Source organism: Juglans regia, chromosome 7 (assembly GCF_001411555.2).
Source record: "Juglans regia cultivar Chandler chromosome 7, Walnut 2.0, whole genome shotgun sequence".
NCBI lineage: Eukaryota > Viridiplantae > Streptophyta > Magnoliopsida > Fagales > Juglandaceae > Juglans > Juglans regia.
In genome coordinates, this window is record NC_049907.1 from 52068217 (window position 1) to 52085508 (window position 17292).

At 34.3% G+C, this 17292-nt stretch overlaps 2 protein-coding genes across 2 annotated transcripts; both read left to right on the forward strand.

Annotated features, from left to right (window-relative positions):
- Positions 1 to 4723: 4723 nt before the first annotated feature.
- Positions 4724 to 7272, forward strand: LOC108991932 (RING-H2 finger protein ATL74-like). The gene is made up of 2 exons (XM_018966359.2): positions 4724 to 6132; positions 6968 to 7272. Exons 1-2 carry the CDS (start codon positions 5542 to 5544, stop codon positions 6995 to 6997), a joined length of 621 nt encoding a protein of 206 aa, XP_018821904.1. The 5' UTR covers positions 4724 to 5541; the 3' UTR covers positions 6998 to 7272.
- A 5776-nt stretch (positions 7273 to 13048) lies between these two features.
- On the forward strand, positions 13049 to 14240 carry LOC108991938. Its single transcript, XM_018966366.2, has one exon. The coding sequence runs from the start codon at positions 13284 to 13286 to the stop codon at positions 13992 to 13994; it is 711 nt and encodes a 236-aa protein (XP_018821911.2). The 5' UTR covers positions 13049 to 13283; the 3' UTR covers positions 13995 to 14240.
- The last annotated feature ends 3052 nt before the right edge of the window (positions 14241 to 17292 follow it).

The window sequence follows — 17292 nt, forward strand, 5'->3', positions numbered from 1 at the left end:
AACTACAATTACAACCCAACACTTCAACGGCCGAAGGCCCAATTTCCAACAAACCAACAGTTTACAATTAAAAAACAGTTATAATGCCAATTTAAATCACTTGAGTCGCGATGAAAAATTACATACAAAAATGGGAAATAAATCTGGAAGATCAAGCGAAATGGGCGTTGCTCAAGGTGGTGGCTCAACGGCGGCACGCGTCAGAGCTCACAACGAGCAATGACAAAAAGGGCTCTCAACTCACGGATTTGGTCAAATTACAAATTAAAAATACACGGGTGACTCATGGTCAAACAACCAAGCAAAAACACGGCAAAACACTTCACAACCTCTCGGATTCACCAACAAATTCATAGAATAAAACTAAAAACACCAAAAGATGAAAATGGCTTGAATGAGAGAAAAAGGATGAGGATCTTGGAAGAATTAATTTGAGGAACCCGTGGACTATAAATAGACCAACTATGGCGGTTTGAAGAGCTATGTGTCACACGGGTAAAGAAGATGAAAAATAACGGCAGTGCAAGCCGTGGAGAAGTGATTTTGTGCAGACGAATGGCGCGGCAATTGACAGCACATCACGGAGTGCACCACCAGTCAACATGGAGCTGCTCGTGAAAAAGGTGGAAGGTGGTGGTGGCCGTGAGGAGCGGCAACTCAACAGTGAGCTTTTCGAAGTCCCTTGCTGAACGACACTGAGACAAAAGTGGGAAAAGGAGGTGGCGGCTTGCAGCTGAAAGGCATGACTAAGATCCAACCGGTGTCGGCAGCAGATGCGTATAGGAAGAAGCTTGAAGGAAGAAGAGTAAAGTAGAAGAAACCAGAAGAAGGAAGGAGAAGAGCTGCTGCACGGCGCAAGAAGAAAAGTTTGAAACCCTAAGGAATTCGCACCAAAACGACTCTGTTTCAATCAATAAGGGGCTGGGTTCCTAACTTCCGCACGAGCTGGGCCCTCTAATCACAAGGTTGGGCTTGATGCTACACGGGCAGGGTTTAAAAAAAACGCACGGGCTGGGTTAACACTCACAAGGGTTGGGCTTGATTTAAAACACACACACACACAGCCCAATTAAAATAAAAACACAATAATATAAGAAATCCACACAAAATAAAATATCAAAGATAAAATAATTAAAATAACACAAATAAAATAATACAAATACAACTGAATAAAAACTACGAATTTAAAACATACGAAAATTTAGGGATCTCACAATTGCCGACACGAATTGTGTCGGATCTAGAGTATTCTTCAGCTTTAACATTCAGATTGGCAAGTTCCGAAATGAGGTGGTGTGTAGCACCCGAGTTCGGGTACTAGTTTGCATCAGTCAACTTTTGGGAGGCTGATAAATATGCTTGGCCTTGAGAGGAGTCCCGCTAGTAAGATTCATCATACCTGTAATAACAATCCAACACCACATGACCCGTTTTGTTGCAAACTTAGCAAACAGGACGTGAGTTATTGGAGGAGGATGGAGAACTTCGACTACGGCCCCTGCCTCGATAGTTCCGACATGGTGATTTCTGATAATTTCCTCTTCCATTTTGGCTTGGAGAGCCGCGACGATTGCCACGGCCACCATGATTTGTGGTGTTGCGGGATATGAAACTAACATTGACAACAGTTAGATCAACTGAGGCCTGACATTGCTCCAATCGCTTTTCATGAGCAAGGAGATGGCCGTAAAAGGTCTTCAATTGATAGAGGTTCAACTCTAGTGGTAATAAATGTGACAAAGGAGTCATAATCTGGTTCGAGGCCTGCAAGAAGAAAGGAGACAAGTTCATAATTGTTCAAAGGTTGATCAACGGCAGCAAGAGTATCTGTGAGATTAGTAAATTGCTGGAAATAATCAGCAATTGAGTGGTTTTCTTTTTTGAGTGTGGCGAGCTGGAAATGGATATGGGTGATCCGAGCATGAGTGGTGGAGGAAAACATTTGTTCTAGTGCAAGCCACATGTCACGCGAGGTAGTGCACTTAACGACATGAGATAAAAAAAAATTTCCGTGAGGGAGGAGGTAAGAGCACTCAAGATGAGTTGATCTTGAAGATGCCAAGAGTGGAAGGCAGGATTTGGGATGATATGTGTTCCGTCATTTTCGGTGGAAGAGATATGAGAAGAGGGTTCCGGGAGGGAACCATCAACATAACCGAATAAATGGGTGCCTTTGAGAAATGGAACAATTTGGGCACACCAGAGCAAGTAATTATCACGACTCAATTTGATGGAGATGAAGGGATGAGGGGTAAGAGAGTTGGGTGGGGTTGGGACAAGAACAGAGGATGAAGTGGGAACTGAGGAGGCCATGAGGATTTAGACATTTGTCACTTAGGCTCTTGATACCATGTAAAGATTTCAAATATTTGGAGAGTTGCTGCCTTACCTTAAACGCAGGTATAGGCATGTATTTATAATGATATAAAATATATTTTGTTACAACCAAATTATGAAAAATAAAAACAGAGGAGTATATTTGAATTTTAAATTGATTTCATATCTAAACAAACATATCAAGGATTCTGAGAAATATTTGAACTAGTCTTCGTGTAACTGCCGCTGGTTGTCGCTGATAAGTCTCCAACATTTTAACTAATCCTCTTGTAACTGCTTTGTGAGAAGCCGCTGGTTGTTGATGGAGATAAGTCTCTAACATTAAGTAATTGTGGCTAAAAGTATGATGTTTGAAATACTAACAAGAGATACGGACACTAGGGAACATTATTGGAGATCTAGAAATGAGATAATTGCCATAGCACTAAAGTAATATTGCTGGGGTTTGTTTGATGCATGCAATTGCAGACAGAATCCGAGTACTCCACCAGGCCGATATAAATTAGTAGTAGATGAAATGTGAGTGAAGTAGTTGTTGTATATTCTGTGGCTCCTAATTAATCCTATATATATATATATATATATAAGATACATGAGAATGTTGTGGCCTCTGCTAGCTAGCTGTTGTAGAACATCGGCCTTGAACCCATGCAACTAGCTACTTGTGCAAGTGAACGTACTTGACGCAACTCAGAATTACCTTACCATCTTTCAAGACTTGGTTGTGTGTTACTGATCGTGCAGTTTCTTCACCTAGGAAATTAAGTGTGTTGATTAATCGGGAAGGAAGCAAAAGTAGGTGAAAGAAGAAGATGGTGGAATTTATGGGTGGGGTGTGATGTGATGGAACTTCTTGTATGGAGTTAGTCAATCCAGATAGAGAGGCCAGACAAATGTGGACCTATCGGGTGCCTCCTTGGAGTATCTGCGTGAGCCACACACTCCATGTGCATGCCTGCCAGTCTTTTCTTCACACGCCATACAGTCTTTATTTCTTGCACAAATAAATTGACTCACACATATCTCCTCAAGAGCCCGGTTAAACATGTCTCTATCTATTAAGAAATTACAATTCATATATTCACAAGGTCGAAATTGATTAACAAAGTGATGATCTCCATGATTTTAGCAGTCTGGAGAGAGAGAGAGAGAGAGAGAGAGAGAGAGAGAGAGAGAGAGAGAGGTGGAGGAAGAGTTTGATGATTTTTTATTTATTCATGATTTGTGGCCAACTGCTGATGCAGCCAAAGCAACAAAAATCCATGCATATTTAATTCCAGTAGGCGATGATAATGGTTGGTGATGTTAATCTGAAGTCCATCTACTACTACTTCTACCGCGGTTGATGCAGGTGCTCCAATATTTCATGAAAATTAATACGGGTGAAGGCGCAAAAGGAGAGCTTACGGCAGTGGGCGGCTGATATATAGCCAAAAAAGAAATGTAAATGGCCCTTGTAGGACAGTTTTGCTAGCATCATCTTACTGTGACTTGTGCGATTGGTCAGGGATGTGACTCTTGAGATGGTACCCAAATGACAATGTTAATAATTAATTATGGCCCATGTATGCTTGCCTTTTACCCAATTCTAACTTATCTTGGAATTGTTAAACTTTATCTTGGAGTGGTTAAACTTTATTAATTATTGAGTTAGTCTACATATAGTCTCTAAATAAAAATAGAGACTGTTCATACAAATTCATCCAGTTATATTTAAAAAATAAAATAAAATTACAATAATATATTTTTTAAAATAATTTTTTTTTCTCTTTTATCCTCATTTATTAATAGAACTGCACACGCAATCCTTCACTCCAGTAAATATAATTTCTCTTAATTATTACTATCATTATTATTATAAATCGCAATTATATATAATCAACCTACCATTCCAAACTAAATTGTACACACGCATGCTGAGATTCGCTTTACTCACGAGTGTTGGGATCCAATGATGGACATTGGCCAAAAACCCAACGAACATTTTACTTAACCTTTAAATTAAAGGGAAAGTGGAAGAGTGGGAGAAGGATTTGGTGCTGAGAATAAGCATTTTTTTTTTATAAAAAAATAAGCTAATAAGGATTAGGTGGGATCAGGTACCATAATCAAAATTCCCAGCAACTTTTCCTTCTACATGATTCTGAAGTTTAACCCTCTTTGTTTGTCAGTAATTACCTCAACGATGACAATGAAATGAAAAGAAAGCCAATAGATTAACTTAATTTCATTTAGTATTATAGCCGAGCTAGCTCCCCATCTGTATCGATCTCTGTTCTCGATGCCACATTCCAAGCGGCCTGGCCTACAAAGCCCTTAAAATACAACCTCAACCTCTCACAATCTACAAATAACGCATTAAGCTCTCTCTTCCCCCTATCACTCAAATGAATAATCCTCTTGTATCATGAATCAAACCTCTCGTGTTGTATTAACTTTAGGAACGTCATGGCCACGTATAGTAAGGCGGAACGGGAGGTAGTTCTGATGATCTATTAATATATTATACCTTTCTTCATCGTAGTTGTCATTAATTATGAGGTGTACGTTGGTCTGAGGAAGAAACGATTTCATTGATGGTTTCGAGAGGACCATTTGTGAATAAAAATCCAGGTTGTTTGTATTCTTGTAATTAAGCTGATTGATAATTATCCTTCAAATGCTCTGACACTGCCACTTCTCTTCACCCCCCCTTTTAGGTCCTTTATCTAGTAGTTAAGAGTCCTAATTAACTCAAAAGCAAGCCCACCTATCACTTTAGTTGAAAGCAGAACAACGAGATCCCAAACCCAAAAGAAAGAAACCTCAAGCTGCCCCTACTTTATTAAATTTTTCCTTTGCCTTCCTCCGTTCACTGGCATCATCACGGACAAAGTCCAAGCCTTATCTGGAGTTCTCCAGCAGCAGCCTTGTACAGCAGTCCAAGAACAGAAGGATCCGAAAACCAACAACTCGATCAGAGCTTTGTTCACACATGGGTGAGATGATGTCTCTTCTTTCCATCTCTTTTGTAGTCCGATTTGCTGCTGAACAGTGGTGGAGTAACGAACTCACGAGCCTATTTGCATAAGTACTTCATCAAGCTGCAGACCGCAACAAGGCCTTTTCTGAAACCGAACCAAGAGAGAGCTAGCTAGGGAGCAAGAACTCGGGGTTCTCCTATTAGTTTTCGGTCCAGGTAAAAAGCGGTGACACTGTTGAGCAATGGTGATAAGACTTCATCATCGTTCACACCGTCTCCTCCTCGATACAGAATCAAGCACGCCACCATCTAATGGAAGTAGAAGCACCCGTGGGTCTTATGGTAGCGAAGCAAACTTCGATACCAACATGGTGATTATCCTAGCAGCCTTGCTTTGTGCATTAATATGCGCGCTGGGACTAAATTCAATTGTGCGTTGCGCTCTAAGATGTAGCCGTAGGTTTGCGTTTGAAACACCGGATGAGACTGCTGCACGTCTGGCTGCCACGGGCCTTAAAAAGAGCGCATTGCGTCAGATCCCCGTAGCTGTATACGGGTCAGGGCTCAATATTCCGGCCACAGATTGTCCAATTTGCCTTGGCGAATTTGCGGATGGTGAGAAAGTTAGAGTGCTGCCAAAATGTAACCATGGTTTCCATGTAAGGTGTATAGACACTTGGTTGATGTCACACTCATCATGTCCAACTTGCCGGCAATCGTTGCTAGAACAGCCAGCAAGTTCCGAGGGTGGGGATGCTGATGCTGAGGCTGGAAGTCGGCATATTACAAATGCATCGGAAGGACAAGGGGATGTGCCAATAGCTGTGGATGAGGTAAGTTGAATCTTGAATTGCAAATATATATATATATATATATATCTCGCGATCCTCCACCTCTGCCCCCAACCAATTAATCGGAAGGAAATAGACTAATAGTAGGTTTTCTTTGTTTGTTTTAGATGGTAGCTGGTAATATTTTCTTTTACATATTGTTAGTTTAGTCATATATGATATATTATATTGTGCATAGAGAGGCGTCTTCTTACTTGCAACTTCAATATGTCTATCAAGGTTTCTGAGGCAAAACTGTATCTCATGTTTGGGATAAAGAAAATAATTTGTACTGAAAATTTCTTTTTTGCCTCTCTCTTCCACCTCCCCGGCAGCACCGCCGGCGGTAGCAGCTCTCTATTAATCTGAATTATCCGCTTATTTGTCCGAGGGTACCGTTCATCATCGTTTGATGAATCATGATATTCTCTACAGAAAACTAGAGTGGGTTTGTTGAATTGACAGATCTTGGTTTTGTAGAATGCAAGAACCAGCATTTGCACCCCACAAAAAAGATATGGTTAAATCACAAAATAGGAAATATTCCATACTTTAAACTGGAAGCATTAAGAAGTCCATTGTAGGCATGAGATGATTTGGATATTTAATTAATGAGTAATTAGATATATATACAAGTCTCAAATAAACAAGATTCATACAAATCTTTTATAAATTTACATTTTACAAAGACTTACATGAGATTTATCAATATAGAATTTGTATAAATAGTTTCTCTTCTTCATAATATGAACCTAAAAATTCAACAAGATAAGACCTCACTTCAACTCAGGCATGCAGTGACAGAATTAATTAATTTTTTTTTCTTTTTGGGTTGCAGTTTGCAATCACTCCTCCTCCGAAGTGCTAACGATGAGGAATCTCCACGTGCATAGCACGTGCCTTTCTCTGGTCAATTATTATTCAAAGTGGTTTGCAATTGCATTGCCAACCAAAGTCAGATGAAAGGTGTTGATTCCTTCATTTTTGAGTTAAAAAAGAGTAGGTTATTGGGCACAAAGGCATAATCGACCTTTTCAATTTCGGAACTTGAGACTTGGACAGTAGTACTGGTGCCAATATTCCCATGTTGTGTAAAAAGTAAAAACGATGCTGATCCACCTAAGCTTGCGTGCGACTCGAAATAATGTTGTCATGCTGACACCATTCTAAGTTTAAGTTTTAACACTTCCACACATTCCTCCTTCACATGGAAAAGGTCAGACAACACAAAACCATTAATACTATCTGACTGAGCCTGAGGAGTACTTGGACGTCCTAACAACATTCTCAAAGACCTAATGATTGTCAAGTTTAAATTTTATTTAAAATTTAAAATTTTGACTAAAATTAAAATTTTTGAAGAGATTAATTTACATTAAATTATTTATTTTTAAATCAAAATAATAATATAATATTATATATTTTAATAATTTTTTATTTTATAAAATAAATTTTAACAAAATAAATTATTTATATTACATCTCAAAACTTTAGTTACAAATTTTTATGAGCATGTCCATAAGCATTTGTAAGCATTCAAGTCTTCTTTAACTAGACTTTTTTATTTCAGCACAATTTGTAAGACTCTAACTTTCATATTCATAATTAAAAAAAAAAAGCAAAAAGCCAAAAAAAAAAGCACTATTGAAAACATAGAGATAAAAAGAAAAGAAAAGTGCTGAAAAACGAGATAAGAAAAATATTTGTTGGGAATAATTATAGAGTAAAATAATAGTTTAGAGATGAATAGTGATTAGTCAAATTTAGAAAAAAGATATAGAAATATTATAGCTCAAAAATAGAGTTTTGGATGTTTGCCTAGTCCAATGCAGTCCACTTTTGAGTTAGCTAGCCAGATTTTGACTAGTCACTGACATTTGGCTTGGCATGTCAGTGCTCTAAGAGTATTGATAATGGTCTAGACATTGCCAAATCTAATTCTTTATTAGAATTTGAGGTAAAATTTTTGGAGAGATTAATCCACATTGGATTAGCAATCCTAAATTTAAAATAATATTATAATATTATATATTTTAATAATATTTTTGTATTAATATTAAATTTTAATATTAAAAGAGAGGTAGTTGAATGAAAAAGTAATAAAATATTGATTTGATCATTCTACAGTGATTCTCCAAATATGACTAGGGGACTTAAATTATAACTCAAAGTTTCACAAATATTATTTTAGCTAGTCTAATGCAGAAATTTTAACTAAAAAAAAAACTAAAATTTAGACTTTTGGATCTCAAATCTATCTCAACTCATCTCAACTCGTTATTATAATTTTTTTAAATTCTAACACAAAATATAATAAATAATTTAATTTTTTTAAATATTAAAATAATAATAATATTTTATTATTTCAAATCAATTCAATTCAAACCCAACTTTAAACTTTAAACTTACAATAATGCTCTAAGCCATATAAATATCTGTAAATGTGTAAGAACCCGAAACAAATTGCAATTGAAAAGGCAAATATCGGGGTGTTAAATCATACTGGGAGTGGGAGAGAATGAGTTGGTACAATAAAGGTGAGAAGAAATAATAATTAAATTACTGTGAGTGTGAGGTCCAGACTCAGAGTCAAGAAAGAAAATAATGCATGAACAGAACTACAAATAGAATTATAAGGTAATAAAATATAAGTAGTGTAATGTGATTGGAACATTTCTCTTTATTTTTAGGGAAGAGCATCATTGCTGATTGGACGTGATTGATTGAGATATCAATTAAGAGATTTTTCCTTGATTCTAAAGATTGCGGCGAAGAATTTTATTTTTAAATTTGGGTGGGATGATTTGCTGTTTCCATTGCATTTCGGTCCAACCATACGTCCACTATACACGCTGTCATGCCACTAGGACTAGGTGTAGGACTCATACCAGTATTACAGTGACAACACCGTACCACTGTAGTACATAAGTTTGTTACGGATGGATGGACTGCACCCATTTGACGTTGCAAATCTGACTACCGCATTGTCGCAAGAATAATAATAATAATAATAGAGTTATTATCTTTTTATTATTTTTTTATTTAATAATTAAAAAAGTGAGTATTAATAAAATTTTATATTTTTTTAATAATTGAAGATGTTAAAAAAATATTTTAAAAAATAATAAATAAAAAATTTGAAATATTCTTGATAGTAGATGGCTACCCTTATCGTAAACTAGGCCCAATAGAATATTTTCAGTGCCCACTTCGAGCCGAGTGGAACATTTTTTTTAAATATAAATATATATATATATATATATATAAAAGGGGGTCATACTCATCATCAAGTAGCACAGTTCCTGTGACATACGCAATCTTGGGCCTTTTTAGAGATCATTTATGGTTTTGGTGGATCGCGTTTATCATCTAACCAACTTTATTTCGAGACCAGAACAGATGGCTTCCAGCGATGTTTACTTCCAACTGAATAGTTAATTCCATGGCGTTGATTTGAGATGTAGATCGTAATCGAGTTTTAGATTTTCTGACTCATCCAAAGCACGAGTTTGAATTCACTTTCTTGGATTCATCATTTCTGTTTACTTGTTTGCACACCCTCCTGTATTCTGATTTTAATCTAATGCAGTAGCTTCATCGAGATTAAAAAAAAAAAGAAAAAAAAAGGAGAAATGTTTTACCCACAACAAAAATTCACAAAATAAAATTTATAAATTAACGTAATTTCATATAATACTTTAGAAATATTTTACTCTCAAAAAAATCTCACAATATAAAGTATATCTACCGTATCATATGAAAACATATCAATTTATTTATTTACTTTTGTGTGATATATTTATGACTGTAGTACTTTTCAACAAAAAATAACCATAATTGTATCAATTAACTTAGGTTATATAAGAGCAGTAACTATAGTTCAAACATTCTATAACAGGAAACGACTCCTAGGCATGGATGGAGCTGTCCAACGTCAGAATAAACGGCCCCGTTGGCATTTAGCATCCAATACAATCTTCAATAACTGCAAATTGCCAATAAGAAAAACAATAATACATAATAGGAAAAGTTTCTTTACAAGCGGGTTCGCGCACTGATTGCGAGTTGAAGATATAAATGATTTTTGTGAGATAGATAATCTTTTTTTTTCTCTCAAAATTTTTCTTTTTTTATTTTTCTTTCCAATAATAAAAATAAAATGTCAACGTCGATACAGAATTTGGTGTGTTAAACCGCTTGTACCTAGCAAGACTCTACATAATAACTACTTCAAATTAACATTCTATTTGTATTTTTCCATTTATTATCTTAAAACTTTTTTATACGCTATTTTCTTGAAACTATTATAGTATCAAATAAACGTGCTTTAAGTATCTTAATATCTTGGATTATTAGTATTGTTATTATGAAGCCACAGTTCAAGAATGTGAAGGGAGAATGAGGAGTAGCAGGTTAGAACTGGTTAGAAGAGGGATGAAGTCAGATGGTTACCACCAACTGAAGGCTATACAAAGATTAACTTTGATACTACTATGAATAAGTAAAATCAGAAAATGGGCATAGGAGTAATGGCAATAGATCACGGATGAGAGATTCTAATTGTTTTGTGTGCTACAAAGGATTTCATTGGAGAACTTGACTTATGCATTATGGAGGGACATCGAGTTATGTAATGAGCTAAATATTAAGAAAGTCATCTTCGAAGGTGATGCGCAAAAGAGATAAAGGCATGGAGGTTATATATGCATGTATGAGACAATTGAAGGAAGATATAATACACAGCTTGGCCCAAAGACTAGAATGTGAATTGAGATTTACCAATAGAAAAGGGAATAGTGTAGCTCATGAGCTAGCTAAGAGGGCACTACATGTGGATGAAGAGATTTGCTGGATTGAAGAGGGTCTAATTGAGATCAGTTTTATTGTAGAGAAAGAGATGCCTTGTAATTGACTTTCATATGATGAATGAAATGAGAATAAATATTTTGATGTTTAAAAAAAAAAAAAAAAACTGAAGCCACAGTTCAAATTGCCATTCTTTATTTTTAAAGAGTCCTATTAAATTTATAAAATGATTTTATAAAATATATCTTATTAAATTAATATAATTAAATATAATATATTAGATCTATTTTATAATAAAATTAATTTTATAATCTAATATTAAGACCGTTCGTCTGGATTCCGACCCGAGAATCTGGATATGAACCCGGATTATTATTATTATTATTATTTTTTAATATCAAGTGGAAATTGAAAGGTATTGATCGATCAATCATCACCAACAAACGTCCCTTCAGGCACACCTTGTATTACTATTGTGTTCTGATCCATAATTTAATTTCCTAATTCCGGCATCCTTTAGCATTTCATGTACTCGTAACTCTATTATCTCATCCATGTTAGAGCATTTTCATTGGTTTGGTTAAGTGAGGAGATTAGTTAAAATTTATATAATTTGTATCAAAAAGATTCTATATTGGATTGGCCATCTTCAAAATAATTTAAATTTCTGCTACAGTGATTAACTAAATATAGAGAATCACAATTGATTCACCAAACATTAAAATAATAATTTCTCACTTCAATTAAGTTTAATTTCAACTTTTTCTATTAGCATTAAATGACATTTGAAAATATGATTTTTTTAATATTAATTTAATTAGAATATAATTATTATTAATATTAAATTAGTAGAATTATAAAATGTGATACAAATAAATTAAATAAAAAATTTATTAATTTAATAATATTTTATTATTATATAGAGAGTGAATGGCTAATCCAATGTGTATATTGAATTTAAATGGAATATGTGAATACAAAAAAATGTGATATTAACTAAATTTTAAAGATGAATTTGACCAATCCAATGAGAATGCTCTAAAGAACTTCATCCTTCTTAAATTAGAGTTCCAGTACTTCCAGTATATAATATAACATCTGAAAATATCAAAACATACAAACTAAAGAAGAAGAAGAAGAAGAAGAAAATTCGGATAAACAGTCATATCTAATGCACAATTATAATAAGTTTTGTTTTATGTCATCGTTTTGGAATCAAAGTATTTTTCTTTAAAAATAAAGTAGGGGGAAGTAGAGGTTGGGTACGTAGGTTTGGATCATTAGTATTTTTTTTATTTTTTTATTTTTTGTAGCGGTTTGGTCCATTAGTTCATATTGTTGTTGGTGGGTGATGTCTGCATTACCGAAGGTGTTTCGTATTTATATTAGGATTCAATTAAGAGCGAAAGGGCGAAAATATGGGAAAAGATGGCAAGGGTATCATAGAAAACTCTTATCTTAAGGATGTGTTTGAATGTTGAAGTAAGTTGAATTGAGTTGAATTGAATTGAGTTGAGATAATAAAATATTGTTAGAATATTATTTTTTAATATTATTATTATTTTAAGATTTAAAAAAATTGAATTGTTTATTATATTTTGTATTAGAATTTAAAAAAATTATAATGATAAATTGAGATGAGTTGAGATGAGTTAATCAACCAAACGATAATGTCAACAATTTGAGATTTTAATAAATGTTTATTTAAAATAAATAAAGAATAATAGGACGCTGAATTTTTATATATATATATATAATTTATATTATAAAAAATTTAATATCATCATAGAGGAAAGAAAAAGAGAGAGATAGTGAATGTGCTGAGGTGTAAAGTCGAGTATGCTGAGGTGTAAGAGAGGCCTAAATGGATTGGTCAGGCTTTGCACGCGGCGGACGTATAGGGTGTGGCAACCTCCGAACTGCATGCACTTTCCACGAGTTTCCACGTTCTTGTCACGGCCTCACCTACAACCGTTATCTATGCAAAGGCATTCATAAAACACAGAGAGTTTCTGCAGCTCGTGGAAAAACGTATTTACACGTTCCAGTACACATGGGCCACGTGGTCCTGGAACCCATAAAAAAGGACTTCGAAGAAGCAATCAGGATTAGGAATTCAACAAAGATGGGCTCTGTTCTCTGACCCAATCTTGACCGTCCAAAATAAACTCCAACCTTCGCAACTTAAAAATTCACCATTTATCTTATCCTTATTTTAAAGCGCTCTTCGCAAATACAAAATTCCATTTAAGAGTTCCTTTCTAAATACCAAGCCAGACGAAAGACAGCAACAAGTAATCCAGCCTTTCTTTTCCCCTTGGCCATCCCTTCCCTTCCCTTCCCTTCCGATGGCTTCCTCCTCCTCTCCGAGCATTCGTTCCGTTTCCCATCGGAATTTCCGTCGTTCATTCCTCCATGAATACAATCATCGGAATCAGAATGCTCGACCTCCGTCTTCCTTGATGATGCCTAATCGCACGGAATCCGCAACCGGAAAAGGAAGAATAATATCGATGACGACGTCGGCCAAGATTACTCATTTCAACAAACTGCAGACTCGAGGTCACGGCATCGGCGCGAAGATCTCTGGTGAAAACCTAGACCAGTGGATGCGGGAATCGGTGGTGGACATCGTGAAGAACCTACGCCAAGCGCCGCTGCTGGTGCAAGTGTATGAGGAGAGTGAGAAAGGCGGGGCGGAGACGAGGTTGGAGACGGAAAAGGCGGTGAAGGAGAAGTGGGCGATGGTGAAGGGTAGATGGGAGAGAGAAGAGACTCCGTTGCCACAAGGGGTAATATTCGTGGAAGAGCTTGGGGAGGAGGAGGAGGAGAGGGAGAGAGAATCAAATACGAAGGCATGGGGGATAGTGGTGCAGGGGAGGGGGGCAGAGTGTGGACCCGTGTGTTATTTGTTGAAGACGAGCAGGGTGAAGGGATTGGGATCGACGTGTTGCACACATTTTTGTTTGGCGAAGGTGAAGGGGTTCAGGGAAACGACGGAGTCACAGCTCAAGAATTGTTGGTTGGTGCAACCTGCGTTCTCGTCTACCAACTCATGAATTTCCATGGCTGCCGATCGAGAACTTTATATATATATATAAATTGATTTATTGATTTTGAAAGGGAGTTCCATCCGTGGGTTCATCAATTGCAATCTATATATATATGTGTGTGTGTGTAAATTTGTACACCAAATTATTTGATGCGCTGGGCCTGTGTTGGACTCTTGTTAATTAGTTTGCGACTTGTACTTTTGTACAACTTAATTAATACAAAGTGCAACTAGTGATAGTCTCTTCGATCTATTTCTTTCTCTATTTATTTGTTCCCCTGATTTTGATCATTTCCTCTACTTTACATTAAGTTCTCGACGTTACAACGTAAGAGAATATAATGAAAATAAAGGAATTATGAAGGTAGAAAATAAAACATATTTTGTCCTCCTCCTTCACTCTATAGTTAATGGTGGCCATAAATTATAACATAATGACATCAAATCCTTCAAAATAGTCAGAGTCGACATTATGCCTCAATATACACATTATAAAGAAATAAGTATATTTATTTAAAATACCAAAAATATATTTAATTTAATAAATAAAATCTGACATATAATACTGCTAAGCATGAGTTATAATGACTTTGTAAAGAAAACTCGCTGCCACCTTGCTGGGGTGAAAGACGTTCGGTCCTACCGGAAAAAAGCACCTGACCGAATGGTTCTTCAGATTGATAGTCTTATTAATTGGCCTTGACGTGTGATTTTTTAGATCGGATAGAATCGAGACCGACCGACCGAATAACGTATATATATTTTTTGAAATATTTTTTTATATAATAATTATATAAATTAATTGCATGATTTTGAATCACAATTGATTATATATACAATAAAATTATTTAATATTTATTAATCATATATAAAATATTAAAGAGATCAATTCATTTTAATTTTATTAAGTTAATTAATTTTTTGTATTAATATTTTTTGTCTAAAAAAAATGAGAGAAAAAATGTTTATGGATTGAATAGACCGATAGTTAACGGTCTGATCCAATAAAAACGATAGATCAAAATTTTTTGTCTGTGACTGGATCAATTACACTACCCCTACCACCACCGTGTAGCCTTAATTAAGCAATCGGATGCCTGATTTTACGAATCAAGTGTTTGCCTCACACGTTCCTCTTTCTCATTGAGTATTTGCTTTAAAAACTATGTTTTTAAGGAATCAATACTTGAAACTTTCACGTAATAATATCCTTGTACCTATTTTATTACTCTTTTTTAACTATTTTTTTTTCTTTTGCTCTTTGAATTTGAATTTGAATTAAAAATATCATAACAATGTTATGATAACATTACCTTCTTGCATAATTTAGAAAAAAAAATTAAATTAACCAACGTAATCATGTAATTTAATTAAAAATAAATTCAATTTTAATATAAAATTATAAAAAAAATTATAAGTTTGCTATTCTCCTTACAATTTACAATATGTATATCACAATTAAACGTTACGAAAAGGTGACTATTTCCTTCTGACAGTGTTTTTGAAATTCAAAGAGTAAATGAATGTCAATTTTTATAAAATTAAATTTATTTTTAATTAAATTATATGATTATATTGGTTGATTGAATTAATTTTCTTATAAATTATGCAATAATATCATGTTGAGATCTTTTAATCTAGATCCAAATAGCAAAAAAAATAAATAAATAAATAGTAAAATAGTAGTAAATGAGGTATAAATGTATCATTACCATTCACAAAATCAATATTTTTGCTAATCTTTCCGGCTGAAATGTTGTCTCAATATGCTGCTTCAGCTAATTCCAAAACTCTAACTTGTTTATTTTCACAACTCCTCTAAATTTATCTAATCATTACAATTTTTTTAAATTTTCACATAAAATAAAATAAACAATTCAACCTTTTCAAATTCTAAAACAAAATTAATATTAAAAAATATTTTTTTAACAATATTTAATCAACTTTTAACTTTAATCTCAACTCATCTCATCTCATCTGTAAAAATAAACGAGATATCAATTTTGTAAAAATTAAACGTTGAGGTCTGAAGTTATAAAAATCTAAAAACTTATATTGATTTTGCAATTAACCCTATTTTCTATGAGTACCGCTACAGGCACACCAGATTCTCGAAGGAATCTCACACATTGGCATCAGTTTTTTTTATAGAAAATGATTTATACATAACATTTTTCACAATACATTTCACAACAATGTGTTATTTATAAAAGTAATATTACTTTACAAAAATACCATCCTCTTACAACATTATTGTGAAATGTGTCGTGAAAATATATTGTATGTATCAATGCTTTTTTTTGTTCTCTGATCTCTCAGAAAGTCTGTCATTATCGTTCATTTTTCCTATCAAAATTTATCAACCCACTCAGAAACTCTGCCATTGCTTCTTCCTCTAAGATGTCATTCGCGTATAATTATACCATTCACCTACAATTTTTTCCACTTAGAATTTGTTTTTTTTTTTTTGCTATTTGCAGTTGTCGTCAGCCTCGTCCTTGTTGTCATCGTTGGAATTTATAGTCTCCAACATTGGAGTCCTCCTCGCCGGCAAGTATAGACGAGATGACCATATGAAAAAAAGAATATAATTGATATGTGCATGTTGAAAAAATTCTAAAATATCTATATTTGCTTTAGTTAATCATTACACTTTTCAGGATATTTATAACTTGGGATTGTTAAACCCATCTTTAAGAGTATTCTTCCACTTTTAGATAGGCATAGGCAATAGCCCATTTCAAATGATGAAACAATTCCTAAAAAAAAAAAAAAAAATCAAAGCACGATAGGGACTCATTTCTTTTTCATGGAATGGAAATGGAGGACTGGAGAGAGATCCAGAGGGTGGGCAGCGAGAAGAGTGAAGTGAAGGGAAGGGGGGACAAAACTGACGTGGCAATATCTTTTGTGGGATCCTTTGTATCCCTATCAATTCTCAGTTTTTATTGGTTTTTGATTTTGCATACTTTCCATTTTTTTTCATAGGTATTTCACCAATGATTTTATTTAATAAGAGAAAAAGAATGAGATTATGTATGCCATCGTAGTACTTAATGATGATTAGAATCTTGTTATATTTGCTCCTGTTGTTTGTCATTTTATATAAAAAGATCTTTACATGTTATAATGCATAACATTGTTTGATTTTCAATGCTTTATTACTTTCAATTGATACGTGGATCAATATATATTGAATATAATTTTCTTGCTAATATAATATGCACCCATCCAGTTATGAAGAACTTCAAATATTTCTGAACATTCATCTACGAATAACTAATAAAAGTGAAGAATTATAAAGA

Bases quoted from the DNA above. Each gene is read 5' to 3' on its own strand.
- LOC108991932 (XM_018966359.2), top strand. From the start codon at position 5,542: ATGGTGATAAGACTTCATCATCGTTCACACCGTCTCCTCCTCGATACA. The intron at 6,133-6,967 runs GTAAGTTGAATC...TTTGGGTTGCAG, and splicing joins TGCCAATAGCTGTGGATGAG to TTTGCAATCACTCCTCCTCC.
- LOC108991938 (XM_018966366.2), top strand. From the start codon at position 13,284: ATGGCTTCCTCCTCCTCTCCGAGCATTCGTTCCGTTTCCCATCGGAAT.